This window comes from Chaetodon trifascialis, chromosome 7 (genome assembly GCF_039877785.1).
Source record: "Chaetodon trifascialis isolate fChaTrf1 chromosome 7, fChaTrf1.hap1, whole genome shotgun sequence".
Taxonomy (NCBI): Eukaryota; Metazoa; Chordata; class Actinopteri; order Chaetodontiformes; family Chaetodontidae; genus Chaetodon; species Chaetodon trifascialis.
In genome coordinates, this window is record NC_092062.1 from 25,413,898 (window position 1) to 25,434,924 (window position 21,027).

At 43.6% G+C, this 21,027-nt stretch overlaps 2 protein-coding genes across 2 annotated transcripts; both read right to left on the reverse strand.

Annotated features, from left to right (window-relative positions):
- Positions 1–155: 155 nt before the first annotated feature.
- LOC139333970 (golgin subfamily A member 5) lies at positions 156–9,785 on the reverse strand. Its single transcript, XM_070966695.1, has 10 exons — positions 9,595–9,785; positions 8,487–9,499; positions 8,103–8,255; positions 5,002–5,079; positions 3,713–3,817; positions 3,149–3,298; positions 2,759–2,908; positions 1,731–1,856; positions 1,450–1,641; positions 156–974 (listed from the first exon to the last, which is right to left on the reverse strand). Exons 1-10 carry the CDS (start codon positions 9,764–9,766, stop codon positions 870–872), a joined length of 2,244 nt encoding a protein of 747 aa, XP_070822796.1. The 5' UTR covers positions 9,767–9,785; the 3' UTR covers positions 156–869.
- A 3,589-nt stretch (positions 9,786–13,374) lies between these two features.
- LOC139333967 (lysosomal thioesterase PPT2-A-like) lies at positions 13,375–20,472 on the reverse strand. Its single transcript, XM_070966691.1, has 8 exons — positions 20,233–20,472; positions 19,129–19,282; positions 15,874–15,969; positions 15,571–15,678; positions 15,366–15,449; positions 15,191–15,275; positions 14,486–14,540; positions 13,375–14,295 (listed from the first exon to the last, which is right to left on the reverse strand). The coding sequence occupies exons 1-8, from the start codon at positions 20,386–20,388 to the stop codon at positions 14,152–14,154; spliced, it is 882 nt and encodes a 293-aa protein (XP_070822792.1). The 5' UTR covers positions 20,389–20,472; the 3' UTR covers positions 13,375–14,151.
- Positions 20,473–21,027: the final 555 nt, after the last annotated feature.

Below are 21,027 nucleotides of genomic sequence, written 5' to 3' on the forward strand. Positions count from 1 at the left end.
TTATCCGGGAGAGTCTTGTGTTTCTATGATAACTAACATCGAAAATGTTGTTAAAAGAAAAAAAAAAAAAATCTGGAACCTGTCATAGTTTGAAAGCCATATTTCATCACTGACCACATACAATGGTTAATGAAATAACGTCTGCAGACACAAGTAATTTGGATCAGAGTGTTTAATTCTCTTGAGCTAAAAGAGGGAAATTATCTCCAATAACCTGTCCCAGACTAATAATACAAGACATATAAACTGTGAAGATAATTTAGACTCGTTCCAAAACAAAATTGAAAAGAAGAAAGACCTAAAAGCAGAAAATTAAAGAAATTAGAAATATTACTTTGGTCCTAAGTATTCCCCTCCAGGAGATAGCACTGTAAACAAAAAAATGGCAGTTCTGTTTCCAGAAAGTAAAAAGACAAACACACTGAAGACACCACTGCAAAGATTTCCAAAGAACAGATACAGGCTAATTCAGATTTAAAGCAATATCAAACCCAAATCTCAATTTAATCACTTCCTACTCACTAGACTCATTACATAAAAAACAAAATACAGTAATTGGGTGAGTTTGAAATCAAGTCTTAAACATCCAGTTCTAAGAAACTAGACCTGATATCTCTCCATACCGAAAACAATCAGGCTGTGTCTGAAATTACAGATTTATCCAGGGAGTTGAGTAGCAATTGTGGAAAATTAAAAACTTTCCTTTGTCCCATGCCAGAACAAGGCAGGTCTGCAAATGCAAACCTCAAAAATGTACAGAGATAAATATAAATAGACTTAATGTACACCACGATAAATATGCCGAAGAGGCAAAAAGGTGGTGCAGAAAGTGCAAAAGTAATCTTCCATCTCTGTGCAGTTGTGCTCTATCACAGTGTGTGTTTGATGGCGGTCAGAGGTTCCCGTTTGTTCTGCAGGTTCTGCTGCAGCTCTCTGAAAAGATGGTCCCGCTCCTCAGCATCCACCAGGATTTGCTGCAAATGAAGAAAAAGAAAAGTCATGAGAGAGCTTTGTACTTTAATTCCCTACATTTTTTTAGAGGTACTCTCTCTCTTTCATCAAAATATATCTGCATTGCATATGGAAGGTGGTTCTCATGCAGCTCTGTGTGTTCTCCAACACATTTTCCTTAGTTTTTCTGTGAGTTTATAAAAAGCCATCAAACTTCGTTCGGAGGATCTGACATCAAAACTTGGCACTGATGTTCGGGATTGTTCAAGGTATTAAATATGTAATAAAAATATAATCTATATGTAAGTATAAATGTCTTTTTTGATGATTATTGGAGTGAATGTGTATTTTTTATCAAAATGTGTGAATGCATATTTTATGCAGTTTAAGCGACTTATTCAATGGCATGAATTCATGTGTTGCTTCTTTCTTCTGGGGCTCTAGAGGCTGGAGAGGTAACCTCAGAAGGGCTGTGATGGGACAGATTCCTGCACTTACCTCTATGAGTTTGTCTCTCTTGTCCAGGCTGTCCCTCAGTCTCCTCTCCTCTCGCTCTCTGTCCTCTCTGCTGTTCTGCCGGGCTCTATCGGCCTCCTTCCTCTGCGTCTCCATCTCCCTCAGCTCCTGCCGAGTGTCTCTGAGCTGAGCTGTGAGGGAAGACACCGTCTGGCTGTGACTCTCCTGCTGATTCTGGTGAAAAAGCAAAATGAATCGTTCTTTTTCAGGTTTCTCTTTGATGCATAGATCTATGAAATCCTCTCCTCGTGCTCATATCTCACCTGCACCATGTCCTGGTACTCCTGCAGGGCTGTGCTGAGTTTGGTGACCTCCTTACACAAGGTGTCACTGTTTCCCTCTCTGTCCTGCAACAAGGCTGCCAGCTGAGCCCCTCCCCCAACCAAACCCTGACCAATCGCAGAGTCAGAGAGAGCCTGGAGGAAAATGACATGTTGTGAGTAAAAGTTTCCCCGTGGTCAGTGAGGTCAGTACTTACTGACAAACCTCATCTGGGGCCAGAGGAGTGAGGTACTGCAGAACAGGCATTCAATAATACAGAGAGGGTGGGATTTCTGAATTTCAAGGGTGGAAGAGCTTAAATTAACACTTATTCCTCATTATACCTCCATCACTCTGCAGCTGTTAGAAAGCTATTCTCCCAAGCTCAATTGCCTCTTAAAGATAGAGGTGCTAGACTTATAAGATACAGATTAAGACTACAGATGCACACATTTCACATGTGACAGTTCTACAGTTTCATTTATAATCTTCCTTCAAATCACACAATTGAAATTTCACATCATCAGTCAGTGACAATGCCAACCATGTCAGTTTTTTTGTGTTAGCATGCTAACATTTGCTAATTAGCAGTAAACACAAAGCTGAGGCTGAGAGGAATGCCGTTAGTTTTGCAGGTATTTAATGGAGAAAATGAAATTGTTGACTTGCTGGTGATGCAATAAGAACAGTCAGAGGATCACTTAAAAGATTAGGGTTCATTCTCTGGGGATCGTGAATGTCTGTAATCCATCACATAGATTTTGAGATACTTCAGTATGGAGCGAAGTGTTAGAACGATTGACTCGGCATGAAAGTAGCATGGCTAAAAACAAGCAGAGGAGAAGCTCAGAGTAGTCGTTTCAGCCCTGAGTTGTGCCTGCAGGAAGACTGCTGCCCTGCTTCTTACACTTCCTGCTGTTAATAACTGACTCTGTGTCTGTGTGTGTGTGTGTGTGTGTGTGTGTGTGTGTGTGTGTGTGTGTGTGTGTGTGTGTGTGTGTGAAATTACACCCTTGTGCATGTAAATTACCTTCTCCAGCTCCTCTTTGAGACAGTGGATCAGAGCCTCCTTCTCCTGCAGGACGGTAGCGAGGGCCTGGTCCCTCTGTCTCCACAGCTCCCTCTCCTTCTCCACCTCCTTCAGCAGTTGCTCCTTCTCCCCAAGAGCCACTCGCAGGTCCTGGAGCAAGGAGAAAACGCAGCTCTGTCTTAGTAAAACCTCAAGTACATGTACAGTGAACTGTGCATGGGAGAGATGTACATAATGTACATAATGTTGGAAGAACGTGGGTGTTTGTGTGTGTTTTGATGCACAAAGCATGCAATTTCATCCTTGGTTTCTGTGTGTGTGTGTGTGTGTGTGTGTGTGTGTGTGTGTGTGTGTGTGTGTGTGTGTGTGTGTGTGTGTGTGTGTGCTCACGTCGATAACATCCCGGTTGCACTGCAGCACAGTGTTGAGCGTGTCGAGGTCTCTCTCCCGGTCTCTTCCAGCCTTCCTCAGCGCCTCGATCTCTTTCTCCATGTGCTTCTCTTTCTCAGTCATGTCTGACCTCATTGTCTCCAGAGCAGCCTGCAGACCACAAATAATGTCAGTAATCTTTCAATTAATTGCCCAATTCTTTGTCTCCAAGACTTGCTGTTAAAAGGCCTTTGCAGTTTGATCTCCATGTGATTTAATAACAGAAACAATAGAGAGAACTCAAAACAGAGCGTGTCATTACAGCCATGTTTCCACAGAGCCAGAGGAAATCACTGGCATGCTACTGCGAGACTGGCAAAACTTCCTGCAGGCCTGAGCTAGAAAAAAATACCCATCACAAGACCTGCACAGCTCATACCGAAGCCTTCAGGGATGGGAGGATCGAGTCTGATGAAAAGCTGTCCGCTCATGCCGATACCTGCAATGCTTCAGCAAGAGGGTAATTTCATGTAAGCAGACATTAAGCACTTAATGCTAATGGCCCAGGACAGTGTCAGCTCTAACCTTGTTGTCAGAGAGAGTTTCCTTCAGAGTCTCAGTCAGCTTGCCGGCCAGCTCGGTCCCTGTTCCCTCCTCCACACACAGTCTTCTGATCAGACTCATACACTCCTGGAAGAGAGGAAATATTTGTCGGCTTAGTGTAAAACTAGAAGCACCGTCAAGGCAGTTTGTCTGCAAGATTTGAGACTTATCTAAGTGCAACTTTTTTAGTTTCATTCAAAGCTCATGAAGCCATTTCAAGCATGAATCGATGCACAGCCACAGTGACCCGAGCCAAGTGTTCGTATACTGCAGACTGCAGCTACAGCTCAGCTGATATGCATGTAAATCAGAACCACTGCAAACATCAGATAGGGCGTCCTCAGCTAAAGCTCCGTCAAGCAGGCAGCCACATTCATTGCTTATCTGCGCGCCCTGAGAATAAAATCTGTTGAAATCTCTTTACAACCACGAGTTAAGAAGAGGCAGAGCTCTGACATCCAGGACATTATTAGAAGAGTTGAGGACTATGGTTATCATATGCACTCTCTCGGTAAAAGTCAGATGAGAAGGTTGACACCACTTTCCTGCCTGTGCATTAAATATGGAGCTACAGCCAGCGTGTTATTTTAGCTTAGCATAAAGACAGGGGGGAAAGTGCTGGCCTGGCTGTGTGCAAAGCAAACAAAAACTGTCTGCCAACACCTGCAAAGCTTTCTAATTAACACGTTTTGTTTTTGTTATGTTTAGACAGAGCCAGGCTAGCTGATTCCAGTCTTTATGCTAAGATAACAAGCTACTAGCTGTGGCTTAACATTTAACAGACAAATGTGGTATCGATCTTCTCATCTAACGTGAGAATAAGTTGTTAGTACAAAACCACGACTGCACATTGTCCAACGCAGGGAAAAATGCAGCCGGGACTTTGTTGTACAGTCACTTACTGATAATCTTTAATAGGCTGTAATTCATTCAAGCAGCCTTTGCTCCACATAAACAAGTCTTAGGTCACACAGGTATCATGTTCATCCAGACTAACCTACAATGAGTGCAACAGTCCAATAAAACTCCTGCTGTAAATCATCAACGTAACCTGCAGCTAAAAATAAGGCCAGTCACGATCAAAGCTTAAGAAAACACTTTCAGTGTCACTGGTACGATGATGCATCGATGGTGCTGCCACTTTAAGGGCGCACAGTGACTCCAAAGACAAACAACATTCCAGCCAGATTGAGCCAGAGCTCCGGCAGCAGCAGAAGAGCCCACTGCTGTGTGCATGACTGAGCCCCGTCTCCCCTCATCACCTCACCCACCTGGATCAGACGCTCCCGGCTGTGCAGCGAGTGACCGAGGCTCTGCAGCAGGGAGCTGCCACCCTCCTCCTGGACCAGCTGGAGCAAACAAAGGACAATGGTTTCTTTTAAAAGTCAGAACAGGGGATCCAACTGCGGTCTTAATTTCGTGATTCTGAGTGAAATACACTCCTGATCCCAAAAGGCAGCTTTTGGGGCACAACTGATTATTCTCTTGATTAATCAGAGGGTCTGCAAAACACCAGAAAACTGTAGAAATTCACATTATTCTAGAGCACAAGATGACATTATCTTAATAAGGTGTCTTATTTTGTCCAACGAGAGGTCCAAAACCTGAGCACAAGACCAGAAAAAGCAGCAAATTCTCCTTTAAACGATGAAATGTTTGGAGTTTTTCTTCCCCTGTCGTATACATAAGTGTACTCAAGGACTACTTGAGTACCACTTGAGTAATACTTGAGTGTACCTGAAGTGTAAATAGTACGCTAAATTTGCTTTTGAAAATCAGGATTCATGAGCATTCAAGACTGTATTATATCACCGGTGTGTTTAAGGTATACTGAAATACACTTAAAATGATGTGAAATTAAAGTACACATTAATTTAACATGCTAATAGTGTAATACAAAGGACTTGAAAATAAGCACACTTTCCATAAGTACACTTTTTAAGTACAATTTATAATACACACAATAAAGTACACTTTTTCTAAGTACTCTGAAATACCACTTTAAGTATTGCAGAATAGTATATTAATTTTAATACATTTAAGTAGAATGTAACAACATTTATTTAGAAGTACACTTTTTAAAAGTATGTGTCAAATGTACTTTAAATTAAGCACAACAAGTAAAAGTGTACTTGTAATGACTTTTCCATACTTAAATGATATTTCTAATAGACTAAAGTAAACTACTTTTGACCTGAGTTCATTAAAATATTCTGTTTACAGCTTCTCAAATGTGATTTGCTGCTTTTCAAAGTTGAATATGATCGATAACTGCACATCTTTGGACTTTGGACCGTTGGTAGAACAATACGACACCTGAAATTATCCTCTTGGACTCTGGGAAGTTTTAACAGGTATGTATTTTTCTGTATATTCTTGCATTTCATAGACAAAATGATTAATCCAGATTTGAATATTTGGTGGAAGAATTAGCAGATTCATGAATAAGTGCTTTGGTAAGTGAAGGCATCATCATTCACACGCTGTGATGCTCAGCGATGATTCTGACGTCAGCTCAGTGAAAACTAGTCTATACAAGCTCTGCACATGAGGTTAAAAGTTCAACAGCCTGTTATTCATGACAGTTATGAGACCCAGATTGTCTCTGTTGTTTCTCATGGTCCTTTAACACGCTTCAACGAGGAAGCAACATAATCACCGAATCCCTGAGCTACTGATTCCATCTGTCACAATCCTGACTGAGCGCACTAAGTTCGCTGATAAAGACTCGTTCGTATGCACATTGAACGCCTCTAATGTTCAAATCTGCGGCTACTCCCACATATTTCACATTAATTCTGACTAATAATTAACTCCTCATGTGGAGAACACCTTTCTCACAGAGCTCAGCTCACGTGGACACTATATAAAGCAGCTGAGAGGCCTTTTGATGATATCCTGTATCATAAGACTACTGAGCCCGGGGCAAACCCCACCAGTCGGGGAAGATTCCTGAGAGAGGCAGGCAGTGTGTGTGTGTGTGTGTGTGTGTGTGTGTGTGTGTGTGTGTGTGTGTGTGTGTGTGTGTGTGTGTGTGTGTGTGTGTGTGTGTGTGTGATCTGCACCTGTAAATAAAGAAACATGGACACACCCGTCCAGGAGCACACAAAAAGCAGCACTCCCGCCCTCCATTCCTTTCACAGCGTCATGTGCTCAGTCAACATTCACAGGGTGCTTTATGTGGCTGTTCGGACGCGTGACTGAGGAGCTGCTGGCTAACGTTGCACTGAGTATTAAACCTGTTCTCCCTGTGTAAAAAAGGTTAGAGGCAACCGTCTCTCGTGACAGCTGGTAAACAATTTCACAAACACTGCAACTCCGTCTCCACTTTGTCCCTTTTCGCTTTTTAACACTGCGCGTTTATCTTTCATATATTTGTAAACTGTCATGAATTTATTGAACCACGCCTGAAACCCATCTGCTTTCGTGCCGAGTTAGATTGACTTGACATCACTCTCATCTCTGTTCATTAAATAAGAAACTACAGCTAGCAGCATGTTAGCTTCGCTTAGCATAGCATCCATCCATCCATTGTCTATACCGACTATCCCTTTCGGGGCTGCGGGGGGCTGGAGCCTATCCCAGCTGTCACCGGGTGAGAGGCGGGGTACACCCTGGACCGGTCGCCAGTCGATCGCAGGGCAACATACAAGACAAACAACTCACACTCAGATCTAGGGGCAATTTTAGAGTCACCAACTAACCTAATGAGCCTGTTTTTGGTCTGTGGGAGGAAGCCGGAGTACCCGGGGAGAACCCACGCATGCACGGGAAGAACATGCAAACTTCACACAGAAAGGCCCCACCCGGGGATCGAACCTTCTGGCTGTGAGGCACGCACACTGCCTGCTGCGCCACTGTGTTGCCCTAGCATAGCATAAAATCTGGTAACAGGGAGCCTGCCAGCACCTCCAAAGATCACTTACGAACACTTTATACCTTGTTTCTGTAATAATTGAGGGTCTATTTCTTGTACAGGATTAAAGGAGTTATGACATGTTAAATATAGATTCATGTTTTTTTAAGTGCATTTAATAATCAGGTGCCCTTATGTAAATGGAAATAGGTTTTGCTTGCTGTAATCAGTCCTCTTGTTGACCCTGGCCATTATAAGTTGCCTTCCTAACAGGAAACAGTCCAAAACTAATGTGATGCTTCAAGAGTCTGCGTGAGACAAATCTAATGTGGAGCATCCAAAGTGATGGTCTTTTTTCAATACTAAAAGCCCTTTTTTTGTTTCCTACAGTAGGGACAGACATTTTGCACTATAAAGGCCGTAAAGCTGCAGCTCAGAATGTATTTTCACTTCCCAAACCCTCTACAACTTTTCACAGACTGTCTCAAATGGAGTGTGTGAGAGAGCAAAGCGCACCGTTACAGGGGCCCAGTCGTCTGATCCGTTGACTTCGGTCGGTTTGCTCCTCCCGTCTTTCAGCTCGGCCTCCAGGGTCCTGATGCGGGACACAGCTTGGTCCAGCTGGCCTCGCAGGTGCCTGACGGCGCGCTGAACCCTGCCAGTTGTGCTCTGAAATGACCAGTGATTTCACAGTTAACATGGGTTGTGGTATTGTTTAGTGAAAGCATGGGTGAAAAGTGCCGTTCTAATCTCGTTGGACCGCTGCTCTGGCCTATTGCTGCACACTGTGTCAATATTGACAGCTGCTGGCACACACAGCATCTGGTCAGAGTTCTTCCACTCATGCATATATACAGTGCATTTTAACCGTCTGAGGCATCACTCAATGAAAACACTCACCTCTCGATGAAGAGGCATGAACTCGTCCCTCAGCTCTGTCAGCACATCCCCCTCCTCTTCATCCATTTCAGCCCCTCCATTCCCCACATCCCCAAAGTTCAGCACCCTGTTCACCGAGGGCGACGCCACCTCTCCAACTTTTCCTGAGTACCTCCCGTCCCTCCGGCCCAGAACTGGGATCCTGCTCCCTGATGGAGATCTGACTGGCTTCCCTTCAATATTTCTCAGCTCCTTCAGCACAAAGTTGACTGACTGAGCACCTGGTGAGTCGAACGGGTCGTCGCCATCAAGAGAGTCCAGAGACTGAATGGACTCAGTGTGGGATAGCGTTTGCAAGGACAGAGTGGACCCCGCCAGCGAAGACGGACTGGAGCTTATGGACGACACTCTCTTCCAGTGGAGGGGCATGCTCTGGGATTTGTCCCGTGATAATGCCAATGGGGAGAAGGGTTGAAAAGGCAAATGTCGAGGAATACCACAGACAGACTCATAATCCGAGTCGGACACCCGTAAGGAATCGCAGCCTTCGCATCCTTTGCCCCTTCTGCATCTTTTACCCGTTCTTATGAAATATGGACACGTGTCCCACTTCTCGGACCAGCACTCGTACTCTGAGAGTGCCATATTCTCCTTGAGCATCTCCCGGTAGCCCTCCTTCTCCGCCTCTCCATCCTCCTCGCTGGTGCTGCCCCTGCTCTGGAAGTCCTGTGGGTGTCTGTGGTGGTAGTTGTGGCGCACCCACTGCCGGATCTTGTCCCTCTCCTGCGTCAGCTTCTGCAGCCTCTCGGACGAAAGCACCCTCACCCTGGCTATCACCGCGTCGAACTTGAATACCCGCTCGAGGACGCTCACGCATTTTCCGCAAATGAACTCGCCCTGCCCGCTGCCCCGTGGTACAGGCTGCCCCAGTATGTGAGTCAACACCGAGAGCAGATCCGTTCCTTTGGACGGGGAGCTCAGGGATACCTGGGACTTGGAGAGGGACGCTGAGGAACCCAGAGATAATGTGCTGCCTGTGCAGAGTAAAAAAAGGTTTACTTCAGACTCTTCAACAGGCATTTGGCATGTGATCATCAACTATCTTTACTTCCTTATGCTGCAGACTCACCCCAGGGGCTGCTCTGCGAGGACCGGGACAGGCTTCCTCCTCTCAGGGACTCTGTCAGGGTCTGTGGCTGACCAGTCTTCTTATTTTGACCCCCAAAGAGCCACCGCCTTTGGTTTCCCTGAAGAGCTCCGCCACATACTCGGCACAGATCGTTCTTACCCCTGCAGGACATCGTGGACACAGGGCTGATGCTGTCCGACAGATGATGGAAATTCTCTGTGGATTAAAGCAGAAACTAGAATTACCACCTCGCTGTTGTACGCCTCCACCAACCAGTCCAGCTGCAGTTGACATCCATGTCTGTCCAGACTCACGAAGACATGGAAGTTCTCACTATGTATGATTCTATACCATCTTCTCGAATTTCTTCTGTTTCTTAGTCTTCTATGAGAGCAAACTGAGTATTTTGGGACTTTGGCCTGTTGGTCAGACAATACCGTCAGCTCTTAAACAAAGTAACGTCTCTTTGTTTGACCTCTGAGAGGTTTAATATGTTTCCGAGTTATGAGCAGTTCAACAAAAGTGTTGTAGCCCGCCCTTCTCAAATGGTTTTGTTCAAACACTGTCAGGACTTCACAAGAAAAAAAGGGATTATCACAGAGAAGTGACTCCAAAGATAAATTACCTACTGATGCCTGTAGGTTGAGAACCGCTGGTTTGCAGCCTACTTTATCATCACAGCATTCATGATCAGAAAAAGGCAAGAGAAAGCAGTTTCTTAATTAAAGCAAAGGTGGCTTGTAGTCAAACAGCTGTCGGTTTGATTTAAAGAGGCTGCATTTGAGATGACAGATGCTGAAAAACGCTTCTTTTCCAGCTCTCTTCACGTGAAACAGGTCGGTTTGATAGGTCAAAGTGTCTCCCTGATGCTGGGACTTTGTGTTATCTCTGCCCTGCACGGATGTTTTGGCCGGTTTGCTGCAGCTCACAGCTGCTGTGTGTTTACAGCAGCTTCCCACAGGGCGGGACACGTCGACCTTGAGCCACGCTGACAGTGAATTCAGTCACACCGTCGATGAATGAAACTTTCTCTGCAACGTTCAGGCTCTCCCTGAACCTTTCGCACCTCACAGCGCGTCCGCAAGTGGCTTTAAATCACACATGAAACATGCTTGAATCATAATTAATAAGACCGACAGGCCATGTTAAATCATATGAGACCATTTGACACATGAATTTAACTTGAAAAACGCGAATAAGACGCTTTAAAGTGACACGTCTGGACCCACAACCTTTGAACAGCTTCAACCATGTCCGGCAGGAAAACGCAAACAGCACGCAACATGTTTCCAAAGGGAAACTCTTCATCATCCAGTGGAAAATAGCTGAACTGTGGTCTATTTTAAGCAGCGGAGGTGCAGTGATTCAATGTGAAAGTAACGTCAGCCCATGAAAGTGGAGCTCCAGTGTTTCAACATGCAGGCACTCACCGGCCTCCGTTTACTTCAGCCTGGACAAACACACAATCAGCGTTCACGAAAAGCGTTTTGTCTTACTTTGAGTCCTCCGGGCTTCACGCGCTGGACGTGATCGAGGTTAAAGTCCGTCGAGCGGGGAGGAAATCTTCATTGTCGGCTCACAAATGAAGCGAAGCCGCAAACGAAATGTCAGTGTGAGGCAACAAGTTTCCTCTCACCGGAGAATCTCCACCGGGAACTGAGCCGGAGCCGCGTTGCAACACACCGGAGAAGAGGAAGAGAGGTGGGTGTCACCTTGCTGGCGTCATCGGTCATACCTGTTTGGAGCAGCGCGCGAGAGAGGAGGTCCGCAAACAGCGGCGGAGGCTTTTTTTTTTAGGAGGCATGAACACAAAGTTCATCCACAGCAGGCCAGGACCGGGTCATGCTGCCACTTCTCACCACACACTAGCAATTTATGACAGCTCTTTAGTATAAGACCACAATAAACAGTGTTAACACACTGGAGTCCGATTTCTGCCACTAAATCAGTAACAACCCATTTTAGCCTACACGTGTCCACATTTTTGGCATAATTTCAAAGCATGCCGAATTATCCATTAGCAATGCCGCTTTGTAATACATCCATGGATGTACAGACAGCTGTCAGCGGCTTACTTTAATACTGAAGAAAACTTAAAAATGTGTTGATTCTCAGGCAAGTTCTGGAGCGTCTTTTCGCTATAATTTCGAAGTGGATTTATGGACTCTTATTCACCGTGAGCATTGCATATAATGACATCCCTAAGTTTAAGTTCCACTAAATGATGTCAAATGTGTTTCATGCCCGTGTGAGAACCATGTATTCGTGCAGAATGTCCATGTCTGTTGCAGACCATATCCTGTAATTTCCTGATGGTTAAAATGCCATCCGGAGTGATGGGTTAAATTACTGAGGAGTGCCGTGAACGTTTCATCCTCCACCTCCCCCTTAAATCATGTGATCAAATCTAGTGCTTATGACTTTATACCTCAAAATGATTGGGAAATATATTATATGTAAGTGAAATTTCTGATTACACAAATTCTCCTTTTTCTATTACCTCAGACTCCACAACTCAACCACTATGAATCAGTTAATTAGGGACAATCCATCGGTTTAATTGATTGACCACAAGCCCTATGCGGCTCTGATTTAATCATGTGTGAAGGGCAAAAGAGCCAACATAAACCCTACAGTCAGGGGCTGAGTCTGTCTATAAGGGTTATTGGATAAATAAACAGTAAATCAGCCTGAATATGTTAAAATACATTAAACATAGACAATCACTAAAAATGTCTGACTGTTTATCACTTTAAATGTTTGTTTTTGTAATGTCTACTCATTTTTCTTGTGTTGACTCAATTGTGTAAGTTATGTGGTTTGGGCAGAAGTGTCTGCCAAATGAATAAAATCATTTTATGTCAATCAAATATAAACAAGCATACCAATAATTATTGGCGAGACTGACCTTTTTACAAAACACTTTAATACAGATACAAATTACAGCACTTCAGATTTCCTCAAACTGCCAATTAACACAAAATTGTGAAAGTTTATCATGATGTATTTGTGGCAGAAAAGCAGCAAGCCTAAAAAAGTTTCAGCCCAACGAGACAAAGCTGTTTCCATTGCACTGTGGAGCAGTTTGAATTTACCCTTTAAAGGACTGCAAAGTACCAGAAACGTCCACCAGAGGGCAGCGATGGGTTTGCCTTTGCTCATGTTTCATCATGTATCATGACTCACTCACTCAGACTATTGCCCGTAATAATAAGCACCATTTGAGGATGTTTATGTGCAGGAAAAATGTTGTATATAAACCCTTTTTTTTGTTCAAAAGAGAGAAAAAACAAGCACATATTTACTACATTTAAAAGCTGTTTCACATATAAATTCCAAACACAAAATGCATCACTGAAAAAATACTAATGCTAATTGATCCTTAGCTTTTAGATTTACAAAGTCGCATTCGACAAATATATAGTGGATGTAAAAAGTATCAGAATTTAGTATTATGATCTTTTCTCTTGATGAAAGGGCCGCAGAACACTGAGCTCAGTTTTTATTTTTGTTATTTTAATGTTGACATATAAAGCACATTAGCAGCTCTGTGACAGCGAAGAAATCCAGAGAAATCCAGGTTTGTTTTCTCCGTGACTGAAAATGTAGGGAAGCAGAACACAGCGAAGAAGAATTTTTTCATTTTCCAACCACCAAGAACACAAAGAAGAAGAAGAAGAAGAAGAAGAAACTTGTAGCAGTTGTGGCTGCACCTGAACCTAATGTCGACATTATTTCTGAACTTTTTGAGAGTGAATAAATACACTGAGGAATCAGAAGATAACATAAAACTGACCATTTATTAAAGCTTAGTAAAGCGCACATCATGCCATCATGGGTTTTCCATAAATATCAAACAAAGCAACACTTGATTTTTCTCTTTTCCCGTTTTGGTTTTGAAACTCTGTTTTATTTATTTGTTTGTTTTTGTTTTTCCAGTTCGGTTTTGAAAAGGAACAAATCAAAGAACGAAAGATACACGGACTGAAATGCTCCACATACCTGCGACGATAATGCTAACACGATGATGCTAAGCAGGTATAATGTTTACAATGCTAATGTTAGCATGATAAGTACGTTAGATGCTAACATTTGCTAATAATTAGCAGAAAACACAAAGTAGCTACACCTGAGGCTGACGGGGCATGTCAATAGAAGGTCTTGTCCTGATGATGGTGCTCTTTGACAAAGATCACCAAATTATTAATATTGTTATTATAATTCATCCTGCAGGAAACATGAATCCGTATTAGATTTCATTGAATTTTCTTCAATAACTTGGATTTGTTGAAACATTTCACCAAAAACTACAAATATCCAGCTCAAGGTGGCGCTACTGAGAAAATCAGGGCTTATCCTTAGAAAAATCATGAATGTTTGTACAAAAGTTTAATCTGTAAATTATTGCTTTTTTCTGCTATTTACAATATAACTGCACACCTTTGGAGAAGCGTGAGCTGCAACAGTATTCGCAAGCATAACCGCATCTGCACGTGTAACCAGCTTTCATCTGTATTCAGTCAAATAGCACCAACTCGCTCTCACTCTGAGCTGTCTTCATGTGAGCCAGCTCTCTATGCAGCCCCTGAACACGGTGAAGTTAGAGTGCCACTGCACGTGCTTCACTCCGGGGAACACGCACATGGCCATGGCCCCGCGAGCGTCCAGCGTCTTCAGCCCAAACGTGTCGTTCTTGTAAAACTTTCAGCAGGAGAGAAGAAGAGAAAGACAGGTTATTCCTGATGAGGAGGACAGACGGAGATCCATCATTTGACAGAGAGCCTGAAGTAAGAACAATAAAGAAGAGTTTCCGGGCCGCAAACGGAGAAGAGGAACAGGTGAAAGGTTTGGCCGAGCTTCAGTGAAACACAGCCATTAGTCTGCAGCTCACCTCCTGGTTCCTCATTTCTACGACGTTTTCGTCGCTGTCATAGAATCCAAAGTGGCTGTGCAGGAAAGAGGAAGCAGTCAGTCCAGGTAAAGAGGTTTTGAAACATCTGCAGCTGTTCTGAGCAAACTCAACACACACGTTGAAGGCTCTCTTTACATTATCTACAACAGCAATGTCCATATCTGACTCAATTCAATTGGCTCAGTGCAATTCAATATGGCAGTAGTATTATTATTCTCTTGTATGTAATGTGCATGTATATAGTTGATTTTTAGTTTTTATTTTGTATCCTTTTTATTGTTTTTTGATCTTTCAGTGTCTCTCTTAAATTATTTGCTGGTTGCAACAATTTAATTTCCCCAGTTTAATAAAGTTTTATCTTATCTTACGGGGGCTTTCCACGGGGGCTGAGGGAGGACATGGCCCTCATTACTTTTCAATACTTGTTAAGCTGCCAAAATCCAGAGGAGAGATATTGATTAAAAAAAATCTCTGACTGAATTTTAGGCCTTAAAAGCTATAAGGACTAATAAATAGTCCTTATCATCCCAGGGTTTCGCCTCTCAGGCTACATGGATGTTACTGATTGGTGGAAGATGTACCTACAATTAATTTATAGAGCCGCATAATCAATGCCATTATAATATGTTATCTGCTAATTGATATATATATATGTGCATTTTAAAACTTTGATGACAGTGAAACCTGGACTGCCACGGCGTGATGACGCCATCATCTGGTCCTCCAATCAGCACAAGCTTCTTGATGCGCAGGAAGTTTGTCCTCCACTCTGAGGAGGTGAAATGCAGAATTTTCCTTTTCAATGCACAGTTTCACCGTACAGTCACAAGTGTGGAGCATGACAGTAATTCATTGTTACCGTTCATGTCGTTGTGAGGTCTGTCACCGTCGAGCATTGCCAGAAAGGTGTTGCTCTGCAGGTAGCGGGATATGTGGTGAGGGTCTGTGGAGACAACATCTGCTGTGGGATCTTTTAAAGGGAGTATGTCATGAACCATGTGCAGGTTCTCCTCACGTAAAGTTAACATCTCTGCTTCTCAATCATCATCCTCCCTCATTCTCACCTTTCCAGTAGTCGCATAGAGACACTTTTTGTCCGAGTCTGTTGTAGCAAATCCGAAACACCGTCCTCTTCACGCAGTCAGGAAAGACCCACTTCAGGTAGTCTGTGTCTACAGAGTAAGAAAATGTATTGCAGTATTATGCAAATTAGGATCTGCCACAAATCAAAGCTGTCAATTCCCCCAATATCGGGGATAAAGTATTCATAGAATATGAACAGAGAGGCCTACAGTGTCCAGAGAAGGATGCCCTGGAGGACACGGGTTAGTTAGACATGCTTAAAACACAAAATGAAGCTGCCTGACCTCCATACTGTCCAGCCTGTGGTGATGACAACGAGATGAAGGTGTGCACGTTGTGGTCTGGAGTCGTGGAGAGGACCGCTCGACAAATAAGACCACCTAAAAAAAATAAAATAAATAGTCACAACATTAAGAGAGTTCAGACCCGTCGCCCTGACCTGTGGCCATGAAGTCCTTTGAGCGCCTTGTGCTCTCAACCTCAAGGACATGACCGACCCTCTCCTGGCCCCCCTGCAGTTTGCCTACAAAGCCAACAGGTCTGTAGACGATGCAGTCAACCTGGCCCTCCACCTCATCCTCCAGCACCTGGACTCCGCAGGAACCTACACTAGGATCCTGTTTGTGGATTTCAGCTCTGCCTTTAACACCATCATCCCAACTCTACTTCGGGAGAAGCTCTCCCAGCTGAGCGTAACTGAAGAGTCTGTAGTCCACCTGCACGTGGACTACAGACTTCCTGTCTGACAGGAAACAGTGCATGAAGCCCCCTCAGGGCTGCGTTCTTTCTCCTCTGCTCTTCTCCCTGTATACAAACAGCTGCACCTCCAGTCACCAGTCCGTCAAGCTCCTGAAGTTTGCGGATGACACCACCCTTATTGGACTCATCTCTGATGGCGACGAGTCCGCCTACAGGTGGGAGGTTGACCATCTGGTGACCTGGTGCAACCAGAACAACCTAGAGTTCAGCGCTCTAAAGACAGTGGAGATGGTTGTGGACAATGGGAAGAACTCAGCCTCACCTGCCCCCATCACCCTCTGTGACTCCACTATTGACACTGTGGAGTCTTTCCGCTTCCTGGGAACTATCATCTCCCAGGACCTGAAGTGGGAGCCGAACATCAGCTCCCTCATCAAGAAAGCACAGCAGAGCATGTACTTCCTACGGCAGCTGAAGAAATTCAGTCTGCCAAAGACAGTGATGGTGCACTTCTACACAGCCATCATTGAGTCCATCCTCAGCTCCTCCATCACCATCTGGTACGCTGCTGCCACCGCCAAGGACAAGGCCAGACTGCAGCGCGTCATCGGTCTGCAGAGAAGGTGATCGACTGCAACCTCCCGTCTCTCCAGGACCTGCAGGCCTCCAGGACCCTGATCCCAGCTGGCTGATCCCTCCCACCCCGGACACAAACTCTTGGAGACACTCCCCTCTGGCAGGAGGCTGCGGTCCATCAGGACCAAGACCTCACGCCACAAGAACAGTTTTTTCCTGTCAGCTGTCAGCCTTATCAACAAGGCCCGGAACCCCCCCTCTGCCTCATCTTGTCACATTGACATTGCCATAACTCTATGTGTTACATTAACGCTCACATTAACGCTCAGCTTGGACTTCTTTCTGAAAAAACAGACTGTGTTTCTGAAAATAAAAAAAACAGACTTTTGTATATACGTTTATATTGTTATATTTTTTACTTCTTTAATAGCTTATTTTTAGTAGATGTGTCATGCACCAACTTCACCAAAACAAATTCCTCGTATGTGAAAAATCGTACTTGGCAATAAAGCTTTTTCTGAATCTGATTCTGATTCTTCTGATTCGGCTCAGACAAACCAAGACACAGCATATGATCTGATGCAGTGACTCAGGCCCTCTGCAGAGACCCATCCTGCATGCTGAGAGCAAACATTTACATGTGTTTACCAAGTGTGTAGCATCATATTAGCCTGGTTCTAGCAGGAGTGTTTACTGTTTTCTATTTCTCTGCCAGCATAACAATCTACAGCCACGCTAGCCAAGCACGCTAGCAGCTGTGGGACTGCACTTAGGACAGCAGTGCTTTTAGCTTAATGCTAACGACAGCATGCTAACATTCTCACAATAGCACTGCTCATGTGTTTAGCTCACATGGATAACATTTACCTCACTGACTACCTGAGCATGCAAGCATACAAATATTTGATAATTAGCAATTCACAATATGCGACTGAAAATACTTAACGTCATGTGAGCGACCGATGTTTAAACTCGCGCCCATAGGTTTGGCATAGTTATGATGGCGCTCGACGGCATATTTATCTGGGTTCATGTAAACGACGACATTTTTGAAAACGATGTTGTGTGCACGATGTTATTTTTGAAAACGGAGGGGCCAAAATATCCGTTTTCCAAAATACCCTGCTACGTGTAAACGTAGCCTCGGGCTCATGTATTGCGCATGCTGGCTCGCTTTAACACTTGTAAGGCTTCCTGTGGTTTACTGTGAAAAATGAAGATTGTTGTCCAGCCTGAGGTTAAAAGTTTGACAGTCTTTCTGTAAATGATTCCTGCTTTTACACTTTTGAGTGAAAGAACATGCGTAAGGCACAGAAACATCTCGGTTTGCAAGACATGTGGAAGTGGAAGCTGGAAGTCTGTGGTGTATAGATATTGTCACTCAACTTTATTGTGTGTGTGTGTGTGTGTGTGTGTGTGTGTGTGTGTGTGTGTGTGTGTGTGTGTGTGTGTGTGTGTGACTGGTATTTATCACGTTTGTGGGGACAAAAATCTGTTTACACGGACACATTGTGGGGACTCACCTCCCTTATGGGGACAAAATGCAGTTCCCTTTAATGTAAATCATTAAATTTTAGGGTGAAGACTGAGGATTGGGTTACGGGTTAAGGTAAGGTAAGGTTAGATTAGGTGTAGGATTAGGAATAGGGAAATGGTGGTTATGTTTATAGTTATGGTTATGGTTAGGGTAAGGCTCCAGGAAATGAATGTAAGTCTATGTAATGTCCCCACAAGTGATAAAAAACACAATGTGTGTGTGTGTGTGTGTGTGTGTGTGTGTGTGTAAAGAGCAGGAGAGACCTTGCATTTTGCTCTGTTCGCTGTATATTCCTGCATAAACTCACGCTGGTTATTTTGTTAAATTGACCTTCGTGACACTGACACTCCGTCCTTTTTGTTCTTGCAATCAGCTTCTACAAACTACACAACATCCATGTTTGCCAGACATTATCTCGCAGTGAGAATTTATCTTGTTCTGTCTCAGACTGACGCCTCATTCATCACATCCTCCATCTTTTAGTGGCAGGATACTCTGATGCTGACCCTCCTCATTTGCGTTTACATTTAATGTGTAAGAATAGGTTCACTCTGCTGCTGCTGCTGCTGCTGCTGCTGCTGCTGCTGCTGCTGCTGTTGCTGCTGCTGCTGCTGCTGCTGCTGCTGCACCCCCAGTTTGACATGGCTAAAGAAAGGCCGGGCTCGGATGCATGTTTAGAAGTGTAAGCGAGCGTGCCTGCAGTGTCTGTGTGAACGGGAGAGACGACCTTGTGAGAAGCACAGAAGATGGACGCCATCAGGAGACCTTCGCATGATGGAGTCGATGGCTTTCCTGAAGTCGTGGACCTGCTTCCACATTGGCTTCAGACTGGCCAGGTTGCTGTACAAGTCGATCACGATCACCTCAGTGCCAGGATGCGTCTGGAAATAGAATTAAAATACAAACTGAGCCGCAGAAGAAGAACAGATTAACAGAACCACAGTACAGCTGATTCAATCAACTGCCAGTAAACTGTCAGCCTGATAATGTTATCAGCCAACTCAGTCAGAAGTTCCTCCAAAATAAAACTGATGTTGAGGAACAGAAAATGTCAGAATCATTACCTTGAAACGGACAATAAAGTTGAGTTAATGCCTAGCTGAGGGATGAGACGGAAGTCTGACAGCTCAGTTTATCAGTATGCAGCCTCACCGGTGAGTGACGTATGAAAAGTGGGTTTATAAAGTGTTTCTCTGAGTAAAATGCTTAAAGGTTCAGCAAAAACAGATGGATCAAACTTAAATCACTCATTGCCAAATTATCTTTCAATCAGCGGTGGGATGTAACTTAGTACATTTACTCAAGTACTGTACCTGTTTGTGTACGTTCACGTGCTTGAAAATGCCTATTTTATGCTACTTTTACTATTTGTGAAATAAAATAATATAAGGGAAATATTGTATTACTCCGCTGCATTTATTTGATAACATCAGTTGCAAGCTACTTTGCAGTTTCAGATTATTAATACACAATATAATCAACTACTACATTATAAAGCATTGTTAGACATTACTGTAAAACACTCAGTAATCTGCTGAAATCACTCCCAACTTTATACTGACACATCAAAATGCAATAAAATATTGTAATATAGGCTACATCACTCTGAAATGAGCCATTATGCATGACGAGTACTTTCATTACACTAATCACATATTGATGATCATACCATACTTTTACTTAAGTAACATTTCGAATGCAGGACTTTTACTTTCAACAGCATTTTTACACGTTATTAAAAGAAAGTAATATTAAACATGATGAAATGAATAAAAAATATCTGAGTACGCCTTTTTAACACATATATTTGCCCATGTTCCCGAGGTCCTACCTTGCTAATGTACAGGGAAAGCGTTTTGAACTGTTGTGGTCCATCAAAAATGCCATGCACGATGATGACGGGCTTGTACCCGTCAGTGCAAACTCCTGCCAGCACCAGCAGAAGCAGCAGCGGCGGCGATCCGCAGCTCATCCGCGGAGTCCTCATCTCAACCTAGTCACAGGTGAGACCTCTGGTGGAGCAGAATGATCCGGGGAGGGGGCCGCAGGGAGAGACTTGCCTCAGGGGAGTGAGATCTTTGACAGCGCTGATGAGAAGTCATCATACTCGTTCAACTTCAACTTTTTTTTTTTTTTTTTTTTTTTTTTTTTTTTTTCTTGGAGAGCATGCGCGCTTTCTTCCGCCTCTGCAGAAGAGGCTTTGTTTCTTCAGGTGGTTTTAAGATCACATCCGTTTTCAACAGCCAGTTACACGTGATCTAAGCACTGCCGCCTAATATCACCAGCTTTAAGAGCCACATTATTCTTTATTAAGGCAATGTTAAATTTACAACAAACAACAATAACAATAATGACTTCGGTCCAAGTTAGTCAGAATCAGGATCAATCAGTCATTTGCCAAACATATGTAGAGGAGTAGATGCAAGGAATTTGACTCCGGTTTTAAGTTGCCCTCAATGTGACACAGTTCCTGAATTTAAAAATGAATGCTTATGTTTTTACGCTTTTTTCACGCGTTTGTGAGGCAAACAACCCTTAAAATCATCAATACTGCAGTAGCTGTTATTTAACTTGTGTTTTCTGAGATAACTAACTGGAGCTGATGGTTGTTGTTGTTTGTCAGATG

Excerpts from the sequence above, each read along its gene's own strand:
- LOC139333970 (XM_070966695.1), bottom strand. The coding sequence starts at position 9,766 with ATGTCCTGCAGGGGTAAGAACGATCTGTGCCGAGTATGTGGCGGAGCT. Across the intron at positions 2,909-3,148 it reads GCAACCGGGATGTTATCGAC|GACCTGCGAGTGGCTCTTGG; the intron begins GTGAGCACACAC and ends TCCTTGCTCCAG. Across the intron at positions 975-1,449 it reads AGAGAGACAAACTCATAGAG|CAAATCCTGGTGGATGCTGA; the intron begins GTAAGTGCAGGA and ends CTTCATTTGCAG.
- LOC139333967 (XM_070966691.1), bottom strand. The coding sequence starts at position 20,388 with ATGAGGACTCCGCGGATGAGCTGCGGATCGCCGCCGCTGCTGCTTCTG. Across the intron at positions 15,679-15,873 it reads ACAGGCTGGACAGTATGGAG|ACACAGACTACCTGAAGTGG; the intron begins GTCAGGCAGCTT and ends CTTACTCTGTAG. Across the intron at positions 15,450-15,570 it reads TCTATGCGACTACTGGAAAG|ACCCTCACCACATATCCCGC; the intron begins GTGAGAATGAGG and ends TTGTCTCCACAG.